Source organism: Electrophorus electricus, chromosome 22, assembly GCF_041902795.1.
Source record: "Electrophorus electricus isolate QZ-2024a chromosome 22, ASM4190279v1, whole genome shotgun sequence".
NCBI classification, from domain to species: domain Eukaryota; kingdom Metazoa; phylum Chordata; class Actinopteri; order Gymnotiformes; family Gymnotidae; genus Electrophorus; species Electrophorus electricus.
The window spans coordinates 4,296,869-4,317,328 of record NC_137518.1 but is presented as its reverse complement, the minus strand read 5'-3'; the positions used below and the strand labels follow the sequence as shown (position 1 = coordinate 4,317,328).

Sequence of the window (20,460 nt, the reverse complement as noted above, 5' to 3'; positions counted from 1 at the left end):
GGTTACAAATACTAATTTGCAAGTGCGTAATAGTACAAATGGTTAACACGAGAGTTTCAAAATGGCTTCCCTTTGCAGTAAATAAAGGAACGTAAAAGAAACAATTGCTACTGCATGAGGACAGGTTGTATCGTGTGGACAATAACTGGTTCGCATAGCAAGGACGCCAGGACACAGGTATGGTGAAGATAACGGGTAAAAGATTCCCACTCTCTATCCGTTTAGTTTTCCCCCTCTCCTCTAGATGCGCCACTTCTCTCACAAAGTCGGCAATCATGCTATGGCCTCCGATGTATGGACGACGCTTTCACCGACGCGGAAATTTCTGCGTGCAGCGTGGCAGACCTGTCCTGGGCCCTGCTGGTGGTGCAGGGCAGCGTGAGAGGGAGAGACGCCCACAGCGCTGCCTAAGGCCAGAGGACGAGAGAGAGAGATTTCGCTTCGCGAGCCCCGCTAATCCCGCTCCTGCCGAATGATGGATTTACAGGACTCTCCCAGACCTCCCGCTAAAACGCAGCAGATGGAATGGATTCGACCCACGCTTTGTGTGCTGGCAAGATAACAAGCCATTTGGGACGTGCGATGGAAAAAGGTGATGCCGGGTACTGCTAGTTGGAAGTGTAGTTCATAACCTCCCCCAAACGCAATGATGAATGAAACAAATGTAGTTTTCGCTCATGCTCATCAAACTGAATGACAGCTTCTTAGACTTATTATTAGTGCTAACAAACAGCGGTGTCTGCAGCGAGTCATAAACATGACTGTAAATACCAGGGACTTTAGAGACACTTGTAATTAATAAACCCAAACCAAAAACCTACTGGGTCTAATTCTACCAGTTTTATGTTATTTTTATGACTGCAATTTTCTGACATTCTCTCGGTGCTCATCATTTGTAGGAAACAAACAAACAAAAATATCCAACAAAGTCCGAATTAAGACTCTCAGCATATAAATCTATCAAAGTTTATTGGTCCTTGTGCTAGAAAAATCTGCACGTTGTCACTGAACATATCAAACACCCATCCACCTTATCAAGATGATGAGATGGCTGAGGGGAGGAGATGCGAGAGGCGTATAAAAAGGAGGTGCCTGCCCTGTCCCAGATGGCCCAGGTTAGAGGCTCCCGGAGCCCACAGGACATAAATGACGGGTGATGTATTTGCCAAAGCTGGGCATGTCCAGCACGTCGAACATCAGTAAAGGACTTTCTTGTTCTCCGATCAGCCAAGCAGTCACACAAATGCAGCACAAAAAGCTTGACAAAAGAAAAGGAACAGCAACAGTAAAGACAAAATGATTTCCTCTTTCGTTTCCAAGCTGCAATGGACCGGCTCAGAATTACTAAATAAATGAGCCAGGTGACAACTTCACAAGACTTGCATGAAGATGCGAATCTCAGCAACCAATTGTTACACTAAACAGTCTAGAATGCGATTTCTGAGTGCTTTGTGGAATTTAACTTTTAATCCTGTTTTGCCAGGATAACTCAAGTGGGGAAAAACACAGTATAGTGGGACCTAAATATACCAGAGAGAATTCATCAAGATAGTTATAGCAAACAGTGAGGATGTTTCAGCTAGAAAATCATGAATCAAAAAACCCTAAGATCACAGAGGGGAATCAAGGTATCATGTTGGCAATCTCAATGAGACAACATCACTGTCTCATTGAAAAAGCATGTCTCCAAAATCCAATTTTTTCAGGAATACTGAAAAACCTGTACTTCTGTGAAAGCAGTTTGCAACAACCTTTTGCAACATAACTTTTGAAAATAAATTTCTAAATGTTAACTCATTTAGCTAGGTTATGGAAGCTTACATCGGATAGCGATGATGAGCAAACCCACCAACCACATGGCTGACTGTGCACCATGTTCTCTGACTCTGTCTACCTGACCCACATCACTCCTCCAACGAGCTTCTCCTCTCCACACTACGCTCCACATCAGCTTTTCTCCCTGGCTTCTGTAGAACGTGAAAACCGCCGGTGCTTTTGCTTCCGACACAAACTGCTTTGAAGCAAGCGGTTTCTGAGTGTACAATCGGATCGATAGAGCATCTGAATTAACTTCTGGATGAGTCACCGGTCTAATATTTATTGCCTCCCTCAATACACTCCAAAGTCTCCCATTTCCGAAGAGGTACCAGTTATTTACTGCTGCTAACTCATCTTTCCATAAAAAATGGAGACAAATTTTGATGAACTAAAAAAATGCACTATAAGAGAGTGAATAATGTGTTGATCATTTTAATAATAATAATAATAAGAGGTTAGATTTATATAGCGCCTTTCACAAAAACCCAAGGTCACATCACAAAATAAGAAAGTAAGCACAGAAAAAAAAATACTGAAATAGGTGTGGGAAGGGAGTTCCAGAGAGAGGGTACAGTAACACTGTATGACCCATGGTGGACAGCCTAAACCTGGGGACAGTAACGAGACCCATATCAGAGGACCGCAACAGGCAAGACGGAATGTACGAATGGAGTAATTCCGCAATATATGAGGACGCAAGGCCATGGAGCGCTTTTAACGCTAATAGGAGAATTTTCTATTGGATGTGTTGAACGATGGGTAACCAATGTAGCTGTTGAAGAACGGGAGTGATATGTGCAGATTTCTTGGTGGGTACCATGACTCTAACTGCCTGGTGTTGTGTGTGTGGCCTTGCAGGTTAACACACTTACTATGTAAAGCGTGCATAATGTAACTGCTCTCTTAGAGAAGGGGGGGAAAAATAAATCATTTTCACAGCATAATGATCAAACGGGACAAATTATGACGACTGCCACTCTACCGGACTGAGCACACTGTATTAAAATCATGATGAGTATGCAATAGCTTTCACTCTGTAGTGTTTATATATCATGTAAATGATTAGATGCATTTGGAGTCGACCATTGTAAATATTTGCCAAATTAAATGCACGTACTATACAGTCAGACCTGGCAATAAAGAATGATTTCTGAGTCCATTTCAAATGTTTTCCTCTCTCCCTTTATGTTTTCCTCTCTCCCTTTATCATGAATCAGTGCAAGACTACAGAAGCTCTTTGGCCAGTGATGACCACTGGCTGGATTGTTTCAAGCTTCAAAGTGGCATCAAAACTATATAAGTCATTGCATAGTGTGTGGATGGTCTCCAATGGCAAATTAAGACCCCCCCCCCCCCCACCATTATGACATGCTGCAATATACAGAGAAGAGGTCAAGAGACAGAGTGCACTTAATGAGCCCCATAACGGACAATTACATTTAACCTTCCTGTTTGGAGACCGGACTGGTTCTCCCAGGTAGGCCATAACTCTGCAGCAACTGATGATCTCATGACAGCACTTTGGCGACTGAATGCAGTCATACTAATCTGTCTCAAGCAGTGTTGGGGTAACCTGTGTCATAATGATGTCATTCTCTTGTCTAGCAAAGTAAAATAACTGACTATTTTTATAAATTGTATATTATTTTTTAGTTTCTGCATCTATGCAGTACTTGCAGAAACTCTAAGCTTCTATCAAATTCAAGTGCAGAAAAGGATCTTTGGCCTTTTATAACACTGCTCAGACACAGGACTTCAGCAGCACCCCCAGAGCCCTGCTCCCCAGAGCTGTGGGCAGTGGCACCACAGTGAACAAGCCTTCAGACGCCATGGCAGGAAAATTATTTTAATACCACTAACACTTCCAATTAAAATCAAATAAAATAAAAATCTTCTCTTGCAAGGGAAGCCAGTAAGTGTTACGGGCAAACCCAGTCTGAGTGAGGGATATGGACTAAGGGTAAGTCATGGGATCCCTACACCCAGATCCTACCCATCTACTCGGGCTGCTAAGCGAATTACATTGCGTCAATCTAATTAGGGCAACACCACAAATGCCATCAATTGCTTTTTGGCCAGACGTAATGGAGGCAAATCGGCAAAACAGTTTGTTCTTCTTCTTCTACGAGATATCTGCATGGGAAGTGGCATCGGAGTGGGTTCATCTTCCATGCAGGCTATGACAATAACTAGATAAGAGGTGGTGGCGACCCGGTGGGCTTTAATCCATATACTCCATCACACTGCAAAAGGTCCGTTAAAAGACCAGGTCCTGAATTCTCCTTTCACTGCCGGGCAGGCCCATTTGCCTGCAAGGTTGCAATCAATGTTTCCTTCATTAAAGCCCAGCAAGGCTTAAGCAGGAAACGTCTGCAAGGCTGTATTATTTTAAGAAGAGTCATTTAGGGAGAAAGGTGAAATGTGTGTCCCCACAATGTAAACTAACAAAATTGTGTTAAAGCAAATGTCAGAAACATAAGTTGATTTTCTTGCATTTTCTAATATGTAGCAAACTTGAAATGAATATTGAATACATGCATAACCTAAGCCACCCACTAAGAAAAAAACAAACCACAAACAGTGATGCTGAACAGTGGACGGTGCCTGTGTTTTTTCTTGTAGCACCAGCTGCCGAGAAGCACATGTCTGACACCCCTGTTAATGGCGGGTGAGGCAGGCGCTAATGCTTTATGTCTTTTGTCCTCCCCTGGCACAGTGAAACAGACTAATTAAAATGTTGGACACAGGCACAGTTTTGGCAGTGTTTACTCAAGCTACTGGACAGGATCCATCTATAGTGTGGCTAGCTGGGGGGGATGACGCATCAAAAAAGAGGCACAGGGACGCAGTCTGCAGCGAAATGCCTTAGTGTTGCCTTACTAGTGATGGCTGTTCGGTGGTGGTCATTATCCTGCCACCCCAGCAGACCAGTTCACTGCCGCGATGGAAGACCAGTTTACTGCCACTCCAACAGACAGGTTCACAGACACCCCTGAAGATTGGTTCAGTGCCATCCCAGCAAACAGGTTCACTGCCACCCACACGGACCGGTTAATGGCTACTGCATGGATAAGATGTGTTTAGTTACTGCCACTGAGAGTATGAAATTAAGGGACATTTAATGGCCACATTCAGAGTCATTCACTGGCCTGCTTCTTCACTGTCATGTTATAAATTTACATTCCCCTGTTTCCAAGTCAGAGTCTCTCCAGGCTGCTTCTGGCCCTCAGACATTACCAAGCTAAGATGACTGGCTGGAGTTCCGCTGGACAGAGTCCAGCGAAGCGCTCCCACTCTACCAGATAATCACAGGCAGCCCTGGAGGGGCAGAGGGGAGATGGGAATGGATAACTGTGGATGAGCTCGGTTCCCCAGGCCCCACAAGTGCAGGGAGCTGAAGTCATCTGAAAAGGCATGCAATTAAAACCAGCTGACTGGTTCACGGCGCAAGGGGGAGGCAACACCTGGGTTCAGCTGTCGGCAGCCTCAGGAAGAGCGGGTGCATGTCCTCTTACATTACCCTTTTATCTTAAAGTAACAATAAACATAAAGTAACATTAATATCACAAGACTTGATTCTGTAAATGCAACAGAGAAGACTAAAAGCTGGAGGTAAGATTGAGAAGAGTGTCCCTTCCCCTCCGGCTCCAGCCCCGCCTCAAAAGCCCCTCCCCGCAGACGAGGTTGCTGTTCGCATTGTGAAATATCAACGTTATTGGCCAACAAACAAGCAGAAATCAATCTTTTAGACATGAAAGGTAATCTAAAGCAATATCAATTTGGTAAAAGAGCCATCACCCACTTATTTCAGTGCTTGTTTTGTTGAATACCAGAAATCATCAAAGATACTTTCAAATAAAACAGCGCTAACCAGTAGCCTCAGCATCAGAAACCAGCTAACGTTAGCCAAACTGTAACATCACTGCAAAACGAGAACTGCGCCAGTGTTACTGTAACTATTACCGCCATGGCTTTGTTGTTAATTTTGTTAAGCAAAGCAAATTACGGGGGGGGGTAATTAGCTAACTGTCAGGCAGAAGTGTGACTAACTTGGCATTGGTTTTGAATCCTTTCAGGTCCCGTAGCTCTTTTTTAGAAGTTGAAACAGCTACGATGATTGTCCTTGTTTTTATCTCGGGCTTCAGTCTAATTTTCTGTTTAGCTTGCTTTTCTTCATTTGTCATCTTTTGTTACATGTCTTTATGGTGTGAACTGTTGTTGGCAAAAAGTTATTATTATAGAGGTTACCTACTGCTGCTTTAAAGAAGAAGAAAAAAATGTTAACAGGGTTCAGCTCAGGGTGACAAAGCTTGTGGTGTAATTACAGACAGTGGAAACTGCTGAAGCCTTGTTCTGAAAACAACCACTAACAGGATATCATTTAGACTACTTTATGTCATAACACCAAGGCCACGACTCACTTTATTAGATTATTTTTATTAGACTGCAATTTAATGTGCTGATCACCAAGGACATTATCCAGGCCTTACAGATATACGCAAATATAACTGAATTACAGAAATATCAATAACTCATAAATACAGAGATGGCCAGGTTCAGATCTCTGGACTTTGGCTTTTCTAATGTTCATATAAAGTGCTGTTTTCAGTTAGAATCTCCAAACATTGAAACATCTTTTTCAGAAAGTGTCAATGACAATTTTCTCCTAGTGACTACTAATTAAATATTCAATTACAACATCAGAAGAAAGGCAGTAAGTAATCTTCACAGATCAATAAAACTTCCATCAGTGCCTGACAGAGAGAACCACTGCAGTCAGACAAGCAGAGCTGACTTTCCACAATATTTGACATATAAGCAGCACATGCAACACCCACATATAGTCACTGCACCAACTCTATTATTTGAAGGCCACTGCAATACTCTTAATATGCTTGGACTTTAAGGCCTGCAGTGAAACCCCCGAATCCCTTAATGATGTTCTTTCATACTGACTTGGTCTATTCCTATTACTGTTAATCTAACTAGGAGATTAAAACACGCATCCATTTAGCATACACCTTAAATAATTCACATGTAGTTTGAGGAAGAGGAAACTACACAAGTCACTGCATCCGCGACTTTAGCACATGCGCTCATTTGTTTTTTGAATATTCACAGAAAAAGCAGGCCGTCATCTTCTAGCTGATTGCTTACAGTATTTCCCAGCACTTACTTCCTGCCCGCGGCGCGAATTCGAAACCCGGCGCTCCACAGCTCGCTCGATACAGAGCCGAAGACTCGCTCCACTTTTATCTCTGCCTGCACTCTGATCGGCGCCAGCCAGTCATCGCCATGGAAACCCTCTCGCCGTACCAACTCCCACCTTCATCGCACCTTTTCCAAAAGGCACCAGAGGAGGCAGAGGTCATTCATAGCTGCAGCCGAAAGCTGCCGAGAAGACGAGCCTCGGAAGAAACAGCAGCAGGAAGCAGCCAGGTGTACCAAGAAGACCGAGCTGTTGGTTAGAAGGTTAACTGTTCCTGACGCCTACCTCCAAACATAAACAAATTCAGGTCGACTCAACCTCAACGCAGACTTAAAGAACCTGAAGTCAAGTGTTTAACCTGTAAATCCAGTCTCCCAGCACCATTAATTGCTCTGTGTCATTGCTAAAAATGAATGACCGTGCTAAGAAGTAAATTACTTTGTGTTCAGCAGAAGTCACACAGTTCACCCGGTGTTGGGGGCAGTAACAGAAATGCAGTCCTCTTAAAAAAATCCTAGGGCAGGGATTTCAAACCTTAAGGCCAAAAAACACTGCACCATTTTTGATGTTTACTTTTTCTGACTCAAAGGTGAAAAGATTGTTTAAGCTGAAGTTTGGAACAATTCTGTGTTCAGTCCACAATGTGTGCATATTAGGGTAGGATTAACAAATTAAGCAAACTGAAGTACCTTTTCATTTAATACTTAGTTGCAAACCACTTCATCTAAAAATTTATCATAAAAATCAGTTTTAAAAGCACCAATTTAAAATGCCGATCAGTGTCTTATTGCAATGCAAAATGCAATTATCAATGGAATACTCAATGCAAGTAAGAGGTTTTATTAAGTGTTCCTAAAACATTTTTAAAAAGTCAAAAAAGGAGTGCTGAGACCACGCTAACCATAGTTCTGTATTTTTCAGAGTGGATTAATAATTGCACTGTGAAGAATACAATCTTTCAGAACTTTCTCATTCACCCATTTTTTTTTAAAAAAACATTGTTGGGTGAAAACCTGTTTTCCTTGATTTTCACTGCACACTTAACTGGTTTAATCTAATATTGCAAAGATGCCAAAAGGCTGTTGCATGGTGGGTTGCACAACAAATAAGATCAACCATGATTTAAGGATTTAGATGATTCCAAGATGCAAAACTAAGTCAAAAAGACATCGTAGTTGGCGTAAAGCTAGACAGGAGGGCTTCTTAGCCAACAGGATCCTAATAGTATGCATGTAGCAGGCATTGTCAGGTCGGTCGATAAGATAATTAATTCTCAGTCTGAGAATTTGCTGTTAAAGATTGGCATCCTATTCCCCAGATACATGTTCGAGTTGGTTAAGCTATCTAGACTGTACTTACGTTAGCTTGCTAGCTACCAAAATACCTGATCAAGGATAATGGTAATAGCAGTGCTAATAATATGCAATAGTACTTGCAGATTTTGCTCTTAGATGACAACGGCGAGTTAACATGCATTTGATTCAGATTAACGCAGGATGAGGATGCTGATAATAGTGGTGAGAATAATGACACCACCACACTCCGCACAAGTACAAGGAAGTCAACAAGAGAGAAGGTGTCTTCTATCACACCCCCTACTCTTCATTAAGGATTTTACTCCCGGTTTTAGGTGCCAAGTTCAGAAGATAGGTTCTTTCATGTTTCCTTCCGAAAATAGAGCAGGCGTTTTTCCTACCTGGGCGGAAGATAGTTTAACACAGATAACAGTTGTGCTAATCGGACATTTGTTGTTTTTTCCCACCACAACCTGTTTGTTTTAGCAGGCCATGTATGTTTACACATTAGACCCAGACCTACTGGATGAACATGAATGGCTGTATAGCAGATGCATTCAATAAATGTTTTATTCAATAAATAAAAGTAAATGAAGGAATGAATGATTAAATAAATAAGTAAACAGGAAAACAAGTAAGCAAGCAAAAGAACTACCTGGTATAAGCTGCACAACAGCCTGCAGTCTCTCCTAAAATATAAAGCTAAGGACAAGTCCTTGTTTGCTATGGATTGTAATTTGAAGCAGAGGGATGAAAACCTCATTTTTTAAATGAAAAAAAAAAAAACATCTTTTAAAGCTGAAAGTAAATTTCTATAGGCCAGAGGAACTGCTACGACTGACTCATCATTTATCAGCAGTGTGTGAAGAGGACAAGTAATATAAGACAGAGGTAAAACAGAGACGTGTGTAGCCCGAGCTTGCTGTCATTAAGACAAAAAGGCTTTGTGCTGGAAAGAAATCCTCGTGCAGTTTGTAAAGCTAAGAGAACACAAGGTCAAACCCTTCCATGGAATCCTGATTGGCTTAACCTTCATACCTCATCTATATGAACGCAAGCTTATTTTTCTTGCAAATCCCGAGAATGTAAGCTTGCAGGCAGGAAATTCGGAATGCGTGCATCCAAGACTAGCATCCCAGGTAAATGTCATTACGCCTGACCCGGGCGTGCTGGTGTTTCACAGAGTCTTTGTGACAGCTTGGCCTGGTACAGTGTCATGGTGCTGAGCCCCTTCCACACAGCAAAACCCAAACACCTTCTCTGGAGCGATGTGATCGGCCCTCGGCAGACACTTGTGTTTCCCTGGTTCCGTGACCTGCAGGAAGTTTCTTTTTAGCAGGACTCACACTTTGACAGCTACTCAGTGACAGTACTCTTCACTCCCAAATGCAGGCAAGGCAATATGAGGGAGACTGTGAGAGATCTGTCCTCCTTCAAAAACAGACAGACAACAAGACCGATGGCAAAATAAAGGGATGAGCGGGCTCTTAAATGCTGCCTTCCAAAGCCTCATTGCACCACATGCTAGACGCCTGAAGGCACCTCGGATTGGGGGTAAAAAAAAACAAAACACTAGAGAGTAGGGTAAGCACAAAACAGCAGCTTCAAAGTAAAGCGAGTGCCAATTCGAATACTTTATCACTAAAGCTGCTGAAAACCATATATTAAGAACACTAGCTAAATTGTTCTGGTTATATTAGCCATTCAGGAAGCTTCTCTACAAAGAGGCCATCCTCCGTGCTGGTCAGTTATTACACGTGTACACATAGAAAGGCAAGCTGGGCACTAAGCACGCATGAAGGGAAGGGCTTTAGAGAAACATTTCAATAGAGGGTATATGACTGACGAGAGGTGATAGAAATGTGGCGCATGTTAGCAAGAGCTGTTAAATCACACTATCAGTCAATATGATAATGCTTTGGGGAAAGTAAGTTGGATAAAACAACTTAATTGCTTATAGGTCATTATCTAAATAAATAAAAGCATTTCAAAAGTTTTCCTAGGGTCAGAGAACCTTTCAAATCTCCCCCCCCCCCGTAATTTTTTCCAGACATGAAGCATATAAAGTCTGTATAATATAAAGTTTGACTGTTGCTTTAGAAATGTTAAGCACGCATGTTTACGTGTTAAGCCAACATTAAAACCCAAAACCCAATTTAGCCATTATTGTTGTTTACATTTGACAGTTATCAGTGTACTGTCAGCCTCCCTTGGAAGAGCCTAAATCACAAATCGATTAACTTCATGTTTTGCATTATCTAGTCACCCTCCACATGAGTTAGAGAGTTTTCTCTATCCTAAAACACTCTTCTCAGGTGGTCACATTCTTTTTTTTTTTTGTTAAGGTGCCTTACGGTGTGGTAAAACATCAGAAAGTATACAGAGACACAAATCTATGATTTAGAGTGAATCTCAATGTACATAAAAGAAGGGGAAGACTATTGGTTCTTTTACAAAGTTAATTTAAGACTGAGTAACATTCAGTGGGTTCCTTAGAGAAAATCCTTCTGCCGTTTTCTGTAATAGGAACCCAGAATAGTTCTCCCAGAATTAGATGTAGCTGTGACTTGAGCCATGGATCGTCGGGCAACCATAGGGCCTGTCTGTACTTTTTCTACAACCTAATCAGCAGGTAACAAGTCAACTGCACAGCCAGCAAATGTGCCAACAGCTCGAGATGAAATGCAACCACGTCAGGCTGTGGCATTAACTTGGTAGCAGAAAATAACCTTGGCGTACATTTCAATCATGAAAAGTGTAGGATCACAGACACAAGTGTACATAAAAACCGAACGCAAAATGTAAATTGTCTGCCCATCGCTCAGGACACACAAGCCTCCAGTTGTCATATGTATAAGTATTACATGTGATGGAAATTGTCCTACTAATCTGACAATATGCGTGACAGACAATTATCGTGCCTTCAGAAGGTTCTCAACTGCATGTGGAACTTTACCAGCATCCTGGATCTACTTTCTTCCTCCCCCACAGGATCTTCAAAGGCTTCGCTAGGTGTGGGGGTGACCGTATTGTCTTCTGTACTGTATGTTTGAATTTGATGGCAGGTTCTGCTGTGGCCAAATGACACCATTGCTTGTTTCAAACTACAATTTACTTAGATATGTTTTAAATGCAGAACATGGCACATAAAAGGTGTTACTCCAGAGATACAGAGGCCAGCAGAACTGTCATTTACTCCTTTTTGGATATAGTTTCATAATATGACAGCTTCCATGTTCCACTCTCAATACACAATAATGTGCAGTATCTTTGTACATCATCATATCATTTTCATATCTATGACATGCAAATTACTAATTTGCACATTATTAAATCGACACCGTTTCCTGGACTACTGTTAGTCGGAATACTGCTCACAAATGCTGTCAACTGACAAGAACTGAAACCTTTTTTATTTGAGTTTTTTCAGCCACCCAGTGATGCCAACAGCTCATACAACAGAATCCTTTAGCCATAAAATAAAAGGTTATTAGCAATCTGAATAATTCAGTCTCAAACGTTGGCAGTGATGCTACATGAAGCAGAACAGCTAGAAACTAGTTTTCATTCAGCATTGGGAGTGAATGACTAAAATGTACATGGTCTCACACAGGCGGGGGGGGGTTGGGTGTCACAGAAAGGGGGTCAAAATGTAGCCTCAGGGAAATTGGCTATAACCCTGTTAAAGTCAAGAAGACTTAAATCCTCTGAATATGCTCTCAGCAAGAAAGTTACTTCATATACTTTAGCAGGTTCAGAATAACAGGTTCGGTAATACAGTCCTGAAACTAAGGCCAAACCAAGTTCTGAGATTAAGGCATTAGGTAAGAAAGTGGGTCCAATAAACAGTAGGCCTCTCCTAATAGTGCCTCAGTTGGGATAAAAAGCTTTCATAATTAACAAAAGGTCCCTATAATTGTAATTCCCTGTAATAATGGGACTTGATGGAACAATGGAGTAATTTCAAATCACCGATAGCAATGCGTGATCCAAAATGGATGAAAATCGGTTTGACTCCACACACACACACACACACACACACACACACACACACACACACACACACACACACACACACACACAATCTCCTCTAATGCACATCTGAATGAGGAAACAACAAAATTGCTACCAGCGTTAGGCATAAAGAGGCTGAAATTAGTCACTCTGAAGAGTCAGAGTGGGTAATGGCACAATTCACACATTCAGTCAGAGTACCCAAGAAAAGTGGCACCTGACCAAGGACAGTCTGAAGTGCCTGAAGAGCAGTAATTACAGCCATTGAGTCAAAAAGCAATACACCTGAGCCAACTGAAATTCCAGGGAAAAGACAAATACGTAAGCTTCACAGGAGCTGCAAAATAACACATCACATAGGGCCAGTGGAAGAGCGCGGCACCTGCGGAACGGCATGCGGGACGTTAAAATGTTAAAATGACATCATGTGGGTTTGTTCAATAACCTGTGACCAGAAACTGTTCTCAGACAGAACACCACCCAAATGCACCACTTAGAAGGTGAACTCACTGAAGGGAATCCAAAAGCCTGCAGCATATAACCTTCCTGCTTCCAAAAAAGAAAGCTTCATTACCCGTAATAAACACTGTAGTAGTATAAGACACTGTCAAATTCCCAGCAATTATTTGTTGTTGTTTTTGTTAAATCTGGTGGAAGTGCTGAAACAGACAGCAGCCTTTAGGCACCATTTCTCACACTGACGAGTTCCAGACAGCATGTGACCTTACAGATGACACCATCGCCGCCTGCTGCCAAGTTTCCCCTAATATTTCAAGTGCACAAGAACTCTCTTAACACTCGTGCCTCGTTTGTAGGTCAGCTGAAAAAAGGCATGAGGGGTTTTAATGGAAGCAGGTGGGGGTAGAACGCGTCAAGATGGAGCCAGGACTGGTGCATTGCCTCTTTTTAGATATATGCCTTGGGCTTACTGTCTCCATTATGGGGTAAACCTGAATGTGGTTTCAGGTCAGTCTCTGACACCTTATCCTGCTGGCCTAGCTAACGTGTCCCCTAATATTTCGAGAGCTTATACTTGTTTTGCACATCTAGGTAACAGCACTGATCCCTGTATTTCAACAGTAGTCGAGTTCAATGGTATCTTGAACTTTAACCTACTGTACTGGCTAGGACACATTCTATGAGTAAATGGCAAAGCACATTTGTAAGTTACTCTAGACAAGAGTGTCTACTAAATGCCAAAAATGTAAATGTAAAATGTGTCCAAACGCACCCTTATGTATGTATACACACACACACACACGCAAACATCCACAGAGACAGGGAAAGGCAGACTCCACAATTAGTCTAGATAGCTTCTGAAGTACAGACCACCACGCTCATACACCAGAGCAAGACAAACAAATGCAGCTGTGACTTTCACCGGAGCATGATAAGCAACCTTCAAAAAGAAAGCTGACCTCTGGAGCAGACTAGAGCAGACTGGAGCGGAGCTGAGGCCGACGGCCAAATGTCCCACGTACTAAACGAAGGGAGCCGCCTTGAAGACATCGTCTCCTGTACTGGAAGTGCTAACCAAGCTCAGGGGAGCTCTTTTTCGCTCTTCAAACATGAAAAAAACCCTTCAGGCCAACTAGGAATAGCAACCTTAATAGTGATGTCTGTCTGGTGTAACCCACTGGCCCTCTACCACCCAGTAACAACAGCCCCGTAATGAGGGGAGCGGGTTCAAGGACTTACCCTTGTCTGTCCGAGTCCACCAGAACGCGCACCAGAATTCCTGTAACTGCTACCAGTATGGGGTAGTGGTCCACGCTCTCCAGCCCTGTGTACACATGGAAATGGGCCATGCTCAAGCCAATACTGCTGAAAAAAAGATTCAGTATCATTTCAAATCAGGCTTTCAATAAGGGAATTGCCTAAACACATGAATGGAATAAATAGAATATGAAATTACAGCTTCATAATAGTTGTGTTCTTTAAGAAACAAATAAAAACACAGTAAGTGATGAATACCAAAAGATGGATAGTTATTTCATGCATGTCTACTCCTGATGAACAGAAATCGCAGGGCAGTCCTTCTCAGCGTTTCCCAGGAAAATCACACTGCTGGTCAATCAAAGCCCCACTGCACCATCAGAAAGCAATTTACAGAATGCCAGATTCTTCATCACTGAGCTGCAGTCTTGAAAGTGAACAGACAATAGCTTCCATAAGCTTGGGTGGCTTTTTCTATAACATTCTGTTTGTGGTAAATTTGCTTAGAACATTTGCATTTAGAGCCCTTTGGCTGATGGTCTTATCCAGAGTGACTCACAAACTACTAAAGTGCCAAACTACTGCCTTTTTTTAGTGTAATAGTTCTTTGAAGAGGTGGTTCTTCAGATATGGTTTGGAGACCGCAAGGAAGTTCATTCCACCACCTAGGTGCTAAGACAGAGAAGTGTTTTCCCAAGGTAGAGCTTGGGAATGGTGGAGATCAGTGGCCCTGCCATGCTCGGGACTGGCGCTGTGGACCTAATGGCGGACCCAGGCAGCCATTCCCGCAGAGGTGGTCAAGTCTGAAAATGTCAGGTACATCAACATGCTCCCGAGTGCCTTCCCTGGAGAGAAATGGCTGAACTTTTGCAACGAAACCCGCACAGCGGTGGAAGGTTTCCAGGCATGACATGGATAAAACACAAGGGCTGTTACTTCCTGCCTGAATTGCACAATAAGGAACGGACCAAATTTACTAGCTCAGATATTTTCGACTGAACAAGCATTTACAAGCACTTACACACCTGTCTTCACCCACTAATCTCTTAACATGCGCAGTGCCATTTTCCATGGTAATGTGACCTGAATAGTCTGTGCCAAAATAGACCATACGTATAAAGTCCATATTGTGGAGCCAGTATTAAAGGCGCACGTCACCCCAAAATTGCAATGAATGAAACAATATATGAAATAAACAATAAGTGAAAACCAACCAGGGGAGTTAACATTAAACAAATGCAATTCTGTAAATGGATCTCACTGCATCATGTGTACCATTAGCGTATGAATAAATAGATTTCTTTTAAAATGCTTCTTTGAGCAGAGCCGACAAACTCTCCAGATGCCTGCTGATCGCAGTTGTTTGCCACTAAAATGCAAAGCAGATCTAAAAAAAACAAAAAACAGCAGCTCTCCTCATCAGAGGCATCTACCAGCAAGGCAGCTCAGGCTCGGGCGGGTGACCCAAATTCATGCATTATGAATCTCGTCATTCTACCTTGCCACGCCTGATAAATTGGCCCTCTGGGCGTAGGATGACCTCAGTACCCTTCAGTTAAATTGAATTATGATTTCACACCAAGACCTTTGTTCCCTTTTCTCTCGCGTGCATGAGCCGTCCTGTAAAACTTTCAAAACCTTTTTTGCTGGAACTGTTTTTTGTTTTTTTTATTATTATTACATGAAACGATGCAAAATGCGCACATGCAGAGGGGCTTAAACAACAGTGGCAGATGACATGAGAGAAGCCACAAAGTCCCACCAATGGCTTTACCCAGGACGCTTCCGCATATGATAAAACCCATTCATACTTCTGGCCTTGAATTGTACATATGAAGTACAATTATGTCAAAGATCCTGCAGAAACTCGATACTTGACATTCATATATATTATGGTGCAGTGTTAAGTATGTCTAACTGCGAACCAGACTTTGGAGTACACAGAAATGTACGCCTTTGCTGATGTTCACATGACTGAGCGTTACCTGGGAGACGGAGGTTGACCACCCGGTCAAATAGGTTTCTCTCTGCAGTCACTCGATTCAGCACCTGGTTCAGCAGCTGAGGGCGAAAACGCACAAAGGCTTATTATTAACCCAGCAACGCAAACACACTCTCCCACTAGGCTCTCTCCACTCACGGTGCTCTCTTAGACTCACTGTGAAGCGCGTCTGAAAGCTTTTAGGAGGAGCATCCGGATCACTTGGGGTGCAGGATGCAAATGAATGTGAGCAATAACTTTGCTTTCAGCATAAAGCCTTTCTATGGAACAAAAACACATTTGGCCAGTGCATGAGCTGAAAGTGCCAAGACCTTGGGATGAAAGCAATACGCGCACAGCCCATGATTAGTAAATGGTTAACCTCACCTGATTGATATAAACAGGTTCAAACATAAATGTTTTTTTTTTTCTTGTGGTAATTCATCATGGTGCCTAATTAGGGAGAGATTAAGTGAATCTGATAAACATGAGGTTTTGTGGGAGTTTTTTTTTTAAAGGACATATATGTAAATAATGCCACAGTACTATGATTACTCTACTCTTGGCTCTCGCACAAATGTTTTGTACAGCAACATGTTTATAAACTCCTTCTATTCAGGTGGAATTGGCTGTTGACAGGGGGTGAATTAGAGCAAATAAGGGGTCGGGGGGGGGGCTAGAGAGAGGGGGATGGGGAGAGAGAGGGAAGCATTGTCAAGTGGCGACAATGAAGTGAGGTTCAAACAGCACTTTATTAACAATAGCACGCTGTGCTGTCCTCTGAAGGTCTGGAAATCACACACACACACACACGCAGTGATAGAATCAAGGCTATTAAAAGGGTTATTGGACAAACATTGTGAAACTCCATGCATAAACAGGACAACACTTTCACAAACATACATATATTACTGTGCTCCAAAACCACAAATGAATAAAACAGACAAGCTTACTTTAGGAACTTCATGATCAGATTCATCAGATATGTTTGATTACTGCATGCAGAATCTGGTATATAGCCAAACTACTTGAGAATCACAGACATCTCAAAACATACAAACAATTCTTTGTGGTAATAGACACCCGATCACGGACACGAACAGACGGCTCATGTTCAAAGATCAGAAATGAAACGATACTCATTTTAAGTTACGATTTACCCAAGCCACTCTACACCTCTACAGTAGAACACCTTTACATGTTAAAATATGTCCACTCTAGCAGAGAAGTACATTGATCAGCCACAACATTAAACCCACTGACAGGTGAAGTGAATAACACTATTTGGTTACAGTGGCACCTGTGGACGGGTGGGATATATTAGGCAGCAAGTGAACAGTCAGTTCTTGAAGTTGATGTAATAGAAGCAGGAAAAATGACCAAGTGTGAGGAACTGTGTGAGTCTCACAAGGACCAAACAGTGTTGGCTACACGATTGGGGCATCTCCCAAATGGGAGGTCTTGTGGGAGGTTCCCAGTATACAGTGGTTAGTATCTACCTAAAGTGGTCCAAGGAAGGACAACTGCATGGGGATTAGCACTATCAAAATTGGCCAAAAATGACATTTGATTATTCCTTCTAAAGAAAACAGATACAGCAAGACACGTGCCAGTATACATATATTTATTTCAACAAAACTGTGTCTTTTAACTTTTCCTTGACATGAAATGGGAAATAATAACCACTGGGGACTTCTGTCTCTAGCCTTCTATATGTATTTATTCAGCACGGTAGCCTACACACTTGCATACAACTTTCTCATGAGGTTGCACCATTTTGAGTGCAAATCACTCCCTCTGTGGCTGAGCTGTGAAATCTCTGGCATCATTAGCACGTGGTTGTTGTCGGGTTGTTTGTTCATTTCAGCTTGACCTACGCGCTTCATTTTCCATTAGCAAAACTGACGTTGTGTGACTCCCGTCCATCACGCAGTGCATTCAGTGGATGCAAGAAATCGCATAGCTGACAGCCACGGCAGTGCTGTTTTTCCCCACCCACAAACAAACATCAATTTGTCTGGGTTTTTTAGCAATTTGATTATATAATCGAATTCAGAATATTCACTGACAGCAGTAATGGAGAGCAAAGGCTAGCCTGTGTGGTCTGATCTCACAGAAGAGCTCCTATAGCACCGATTGCTGGTAAAGATCATGCTGGTTATGACAGGAAAGTGAAAGAACACACATCGCTGTGTCGCAGCCTGCTGCATAGCTGCAGACCAGTCAGAGGGTTCCTGGTGTCGAGCTGTTGCCAATCTTCAAGCCATTTCAGCTGCAGTGGCTCCTCCCACCGCCCCCTGATACCCCCTGCTTTGGCCCAGCCACCTACTTCTCTGTCACCTTTGGCAGACAAACCCCCCCCGCCCGCTCCTCCGTCGACCTGTGCAGAAATCCTGGTGCCAGAAGAAAATGAGCCCAACTTTGGAATAGATCTGCTGATAGGTGATCAAGCATCTAAGAAAACATCCCAAACCATGTAGACAAACCGATGCTGCCAGTAGACAAACCAGGGCTGCCATCCCAGAAACAGCCAACCCACCAGACTGACTGAGGCTCTACATCCACACTGCCCACCATAAACCCACTGGAGTAGCTGAAGCTCCACATCTACACAGAAGTGGCTACTAAAATAACAATAAAACATGGACTGACTACTAGCTGGGCTGCCCAGTGGAGGCCGGGTTCCCTCTTGGAACTCGGTCCTCCCAAGGTTTCTTCCTTAAATGCACCCAGGGAGTTTTTCCCTGGGTCGCCTTCAGCTTGCTAATCAGGGATCTGGATCCACATTTGTAAAGCTGCTTTGTGATAATGTGTGCTGTAAAAAGTGCTATTTAAATAAATTAAACTTGAGAGTGCCCATGCTGTCCCCTGCCCACCGCTGAAAGCGCCTATAATTGGCACGTGAGCATCAGAACTGGACCATGGAGCAGTGAAACAAGGGGGCATAGTCTGATGAATCACATTTTGTTTTATATCATCATGTCGATGGGCAGGGGATTGCGAGTCATCCACCCCAGGAAGAGATGGCACCAGCATGCACTATGGGAAGAAGGTAAGCCAGCAAAGGCAGCGTGATGCTGTGGGTAATGTTCTGATAGGAAATGCGGGTCCTGGAATTCATGTGCATGTTACTTTGATGCACACAACCTAGTTGCAACATTGCTGCAGACCACGCACACCCCTTTATGGCAACAGTATATCCTAATAGCAGTGGTCTCTTTCAGCAGGATAATGCACCCTGCTACACTGTTCACGAATGGTTTGAGGAGCATGACAGAATTCAAGGAGCTGACTTAGCCTCCAAATTTCCCAGGCCTCAATGCGACTGGGTTTCCTTGAAATGTGCTTGAAAAACAAGTCCGACCCATGGAGGCCCCATCATGCAATTAAAGGATCTGCTGTAATTGTCTTGGTGCCAGTCACCACAGGACACTTTCACAGGCCTCTTTGTGTTTCAGTGTCCAATAGGTTTCACAGCATCCCTTCCTTGATGGATCAAAGCTGTATTTTCGGCATTAGACCTACACAGTATTTTGCAGGAGGTTTTTAATGTTATGGCTGACCAGTGTATATACACAGTGTATAGACAACGTCATGTACGGCTATATTTTGAGCCAGCAATCTTTTGATCTTATAGGGTCACTATATGCAAAACTTGTCATTCTAAACTATAAGCCTGATTTAGTCACACCTGAACTCAATCTTGGTATGTGCAAAGACTTCAATAATATTGAATGCCACCATAAGTTGGTGTAAAACATTTTCAAGACTTAAATATAAATAATGGGAACCCGTGTTCTGAAAGGGTGAGGAAAAAAAACAAAAACAAAAACCCAAAACAATCTGCTACCCTCAATATAAAGCCACTTCTGAGACACAAAATCAATCTGGTGCCTTTACTTCACCCGAAACACACAACAAATCAATTGCTTTTACCCACCTGAGCCAATCGGCGCAGCAGCAGCTCAGCCGAGGGGCGGGTCCAATCCAGGAAGATCTCGGGTACCAGGGTGACAGTCATCTCCAGCACGCGCAGCAGGCTGACAGACAAGTCGAAGCACGTGGCACACACCTTCAGCTGCCTCGTGTCCACAAAGTTCCTCTCTGGCCGCTCTGCTGCCTGCTGGATCTACCACACAGCGACTCATTAAGTACAGAGACATATCATGACCTACAGATCACAGGAGTCCCACTCTTGAACTCCACCACCCAGCTTCTGAAAGCCTGCCACACTGGAGATCTACTCACAATTCTCTGACACACCTGGATGCCCCTGACGGAGGACTGAGTGGTACGGTAAAAAGGTAATATCATGATGAAACATTTTCACAATATGTGATGTGTCACAATCTTTCGTGGGGTTTTTTCTTCCCCCACAGAGTTTATAGCTAATGAGATATGAAGCATACACAATGCACCAGCAAAAC

General features: G+C 42.9%; 1 protein-coding gene across 8 annotated transcripts in view; it reads right to left on the bottom strand.

Annotated features, from left to right (window-relative positions):
* The window catches only part of rnf123 (ring finger protein 123), an 89,720-nt gene that overhangs the window by 38,875 nt on the left and 30,385 nt on the right, over positions 1 to 20,460 (bottom strand). For 4 of the 8 annotated variants that reach the window (XM_027001882.3, XM_027001883.3, XM_035520576.2 and 1 more), the window contains exons 33-35: positions 19,974 to 20,162; positions 16,038 to 16,113; positions 14,035 to 14,119 (exon numbers count right to left, since the gene is read on the bottom strand). The exons of 1 other annotated variant lie outside the window; for it this stretch is intronic. In XM_027001882.3, the coding sequence (XP_026857683.2) occupies positions 14,035 to 14,119; positions 16,038 to 16,113; positions 19,974 to 20,162 (350 nt within the window). Of the gene's footprint in view, positions 1 to 14,034; positions 14,120 to 16,037; positions 16,114 to 16,190; positions 16,315 to 19,973; positions 20,163 to 20,460 lie in introns of those variants that run through there. 3 more of the 8 variants (XR_014119295.1, XM_081705031.1, XM_081705033.1) reach the window with 3 other exon arrangements.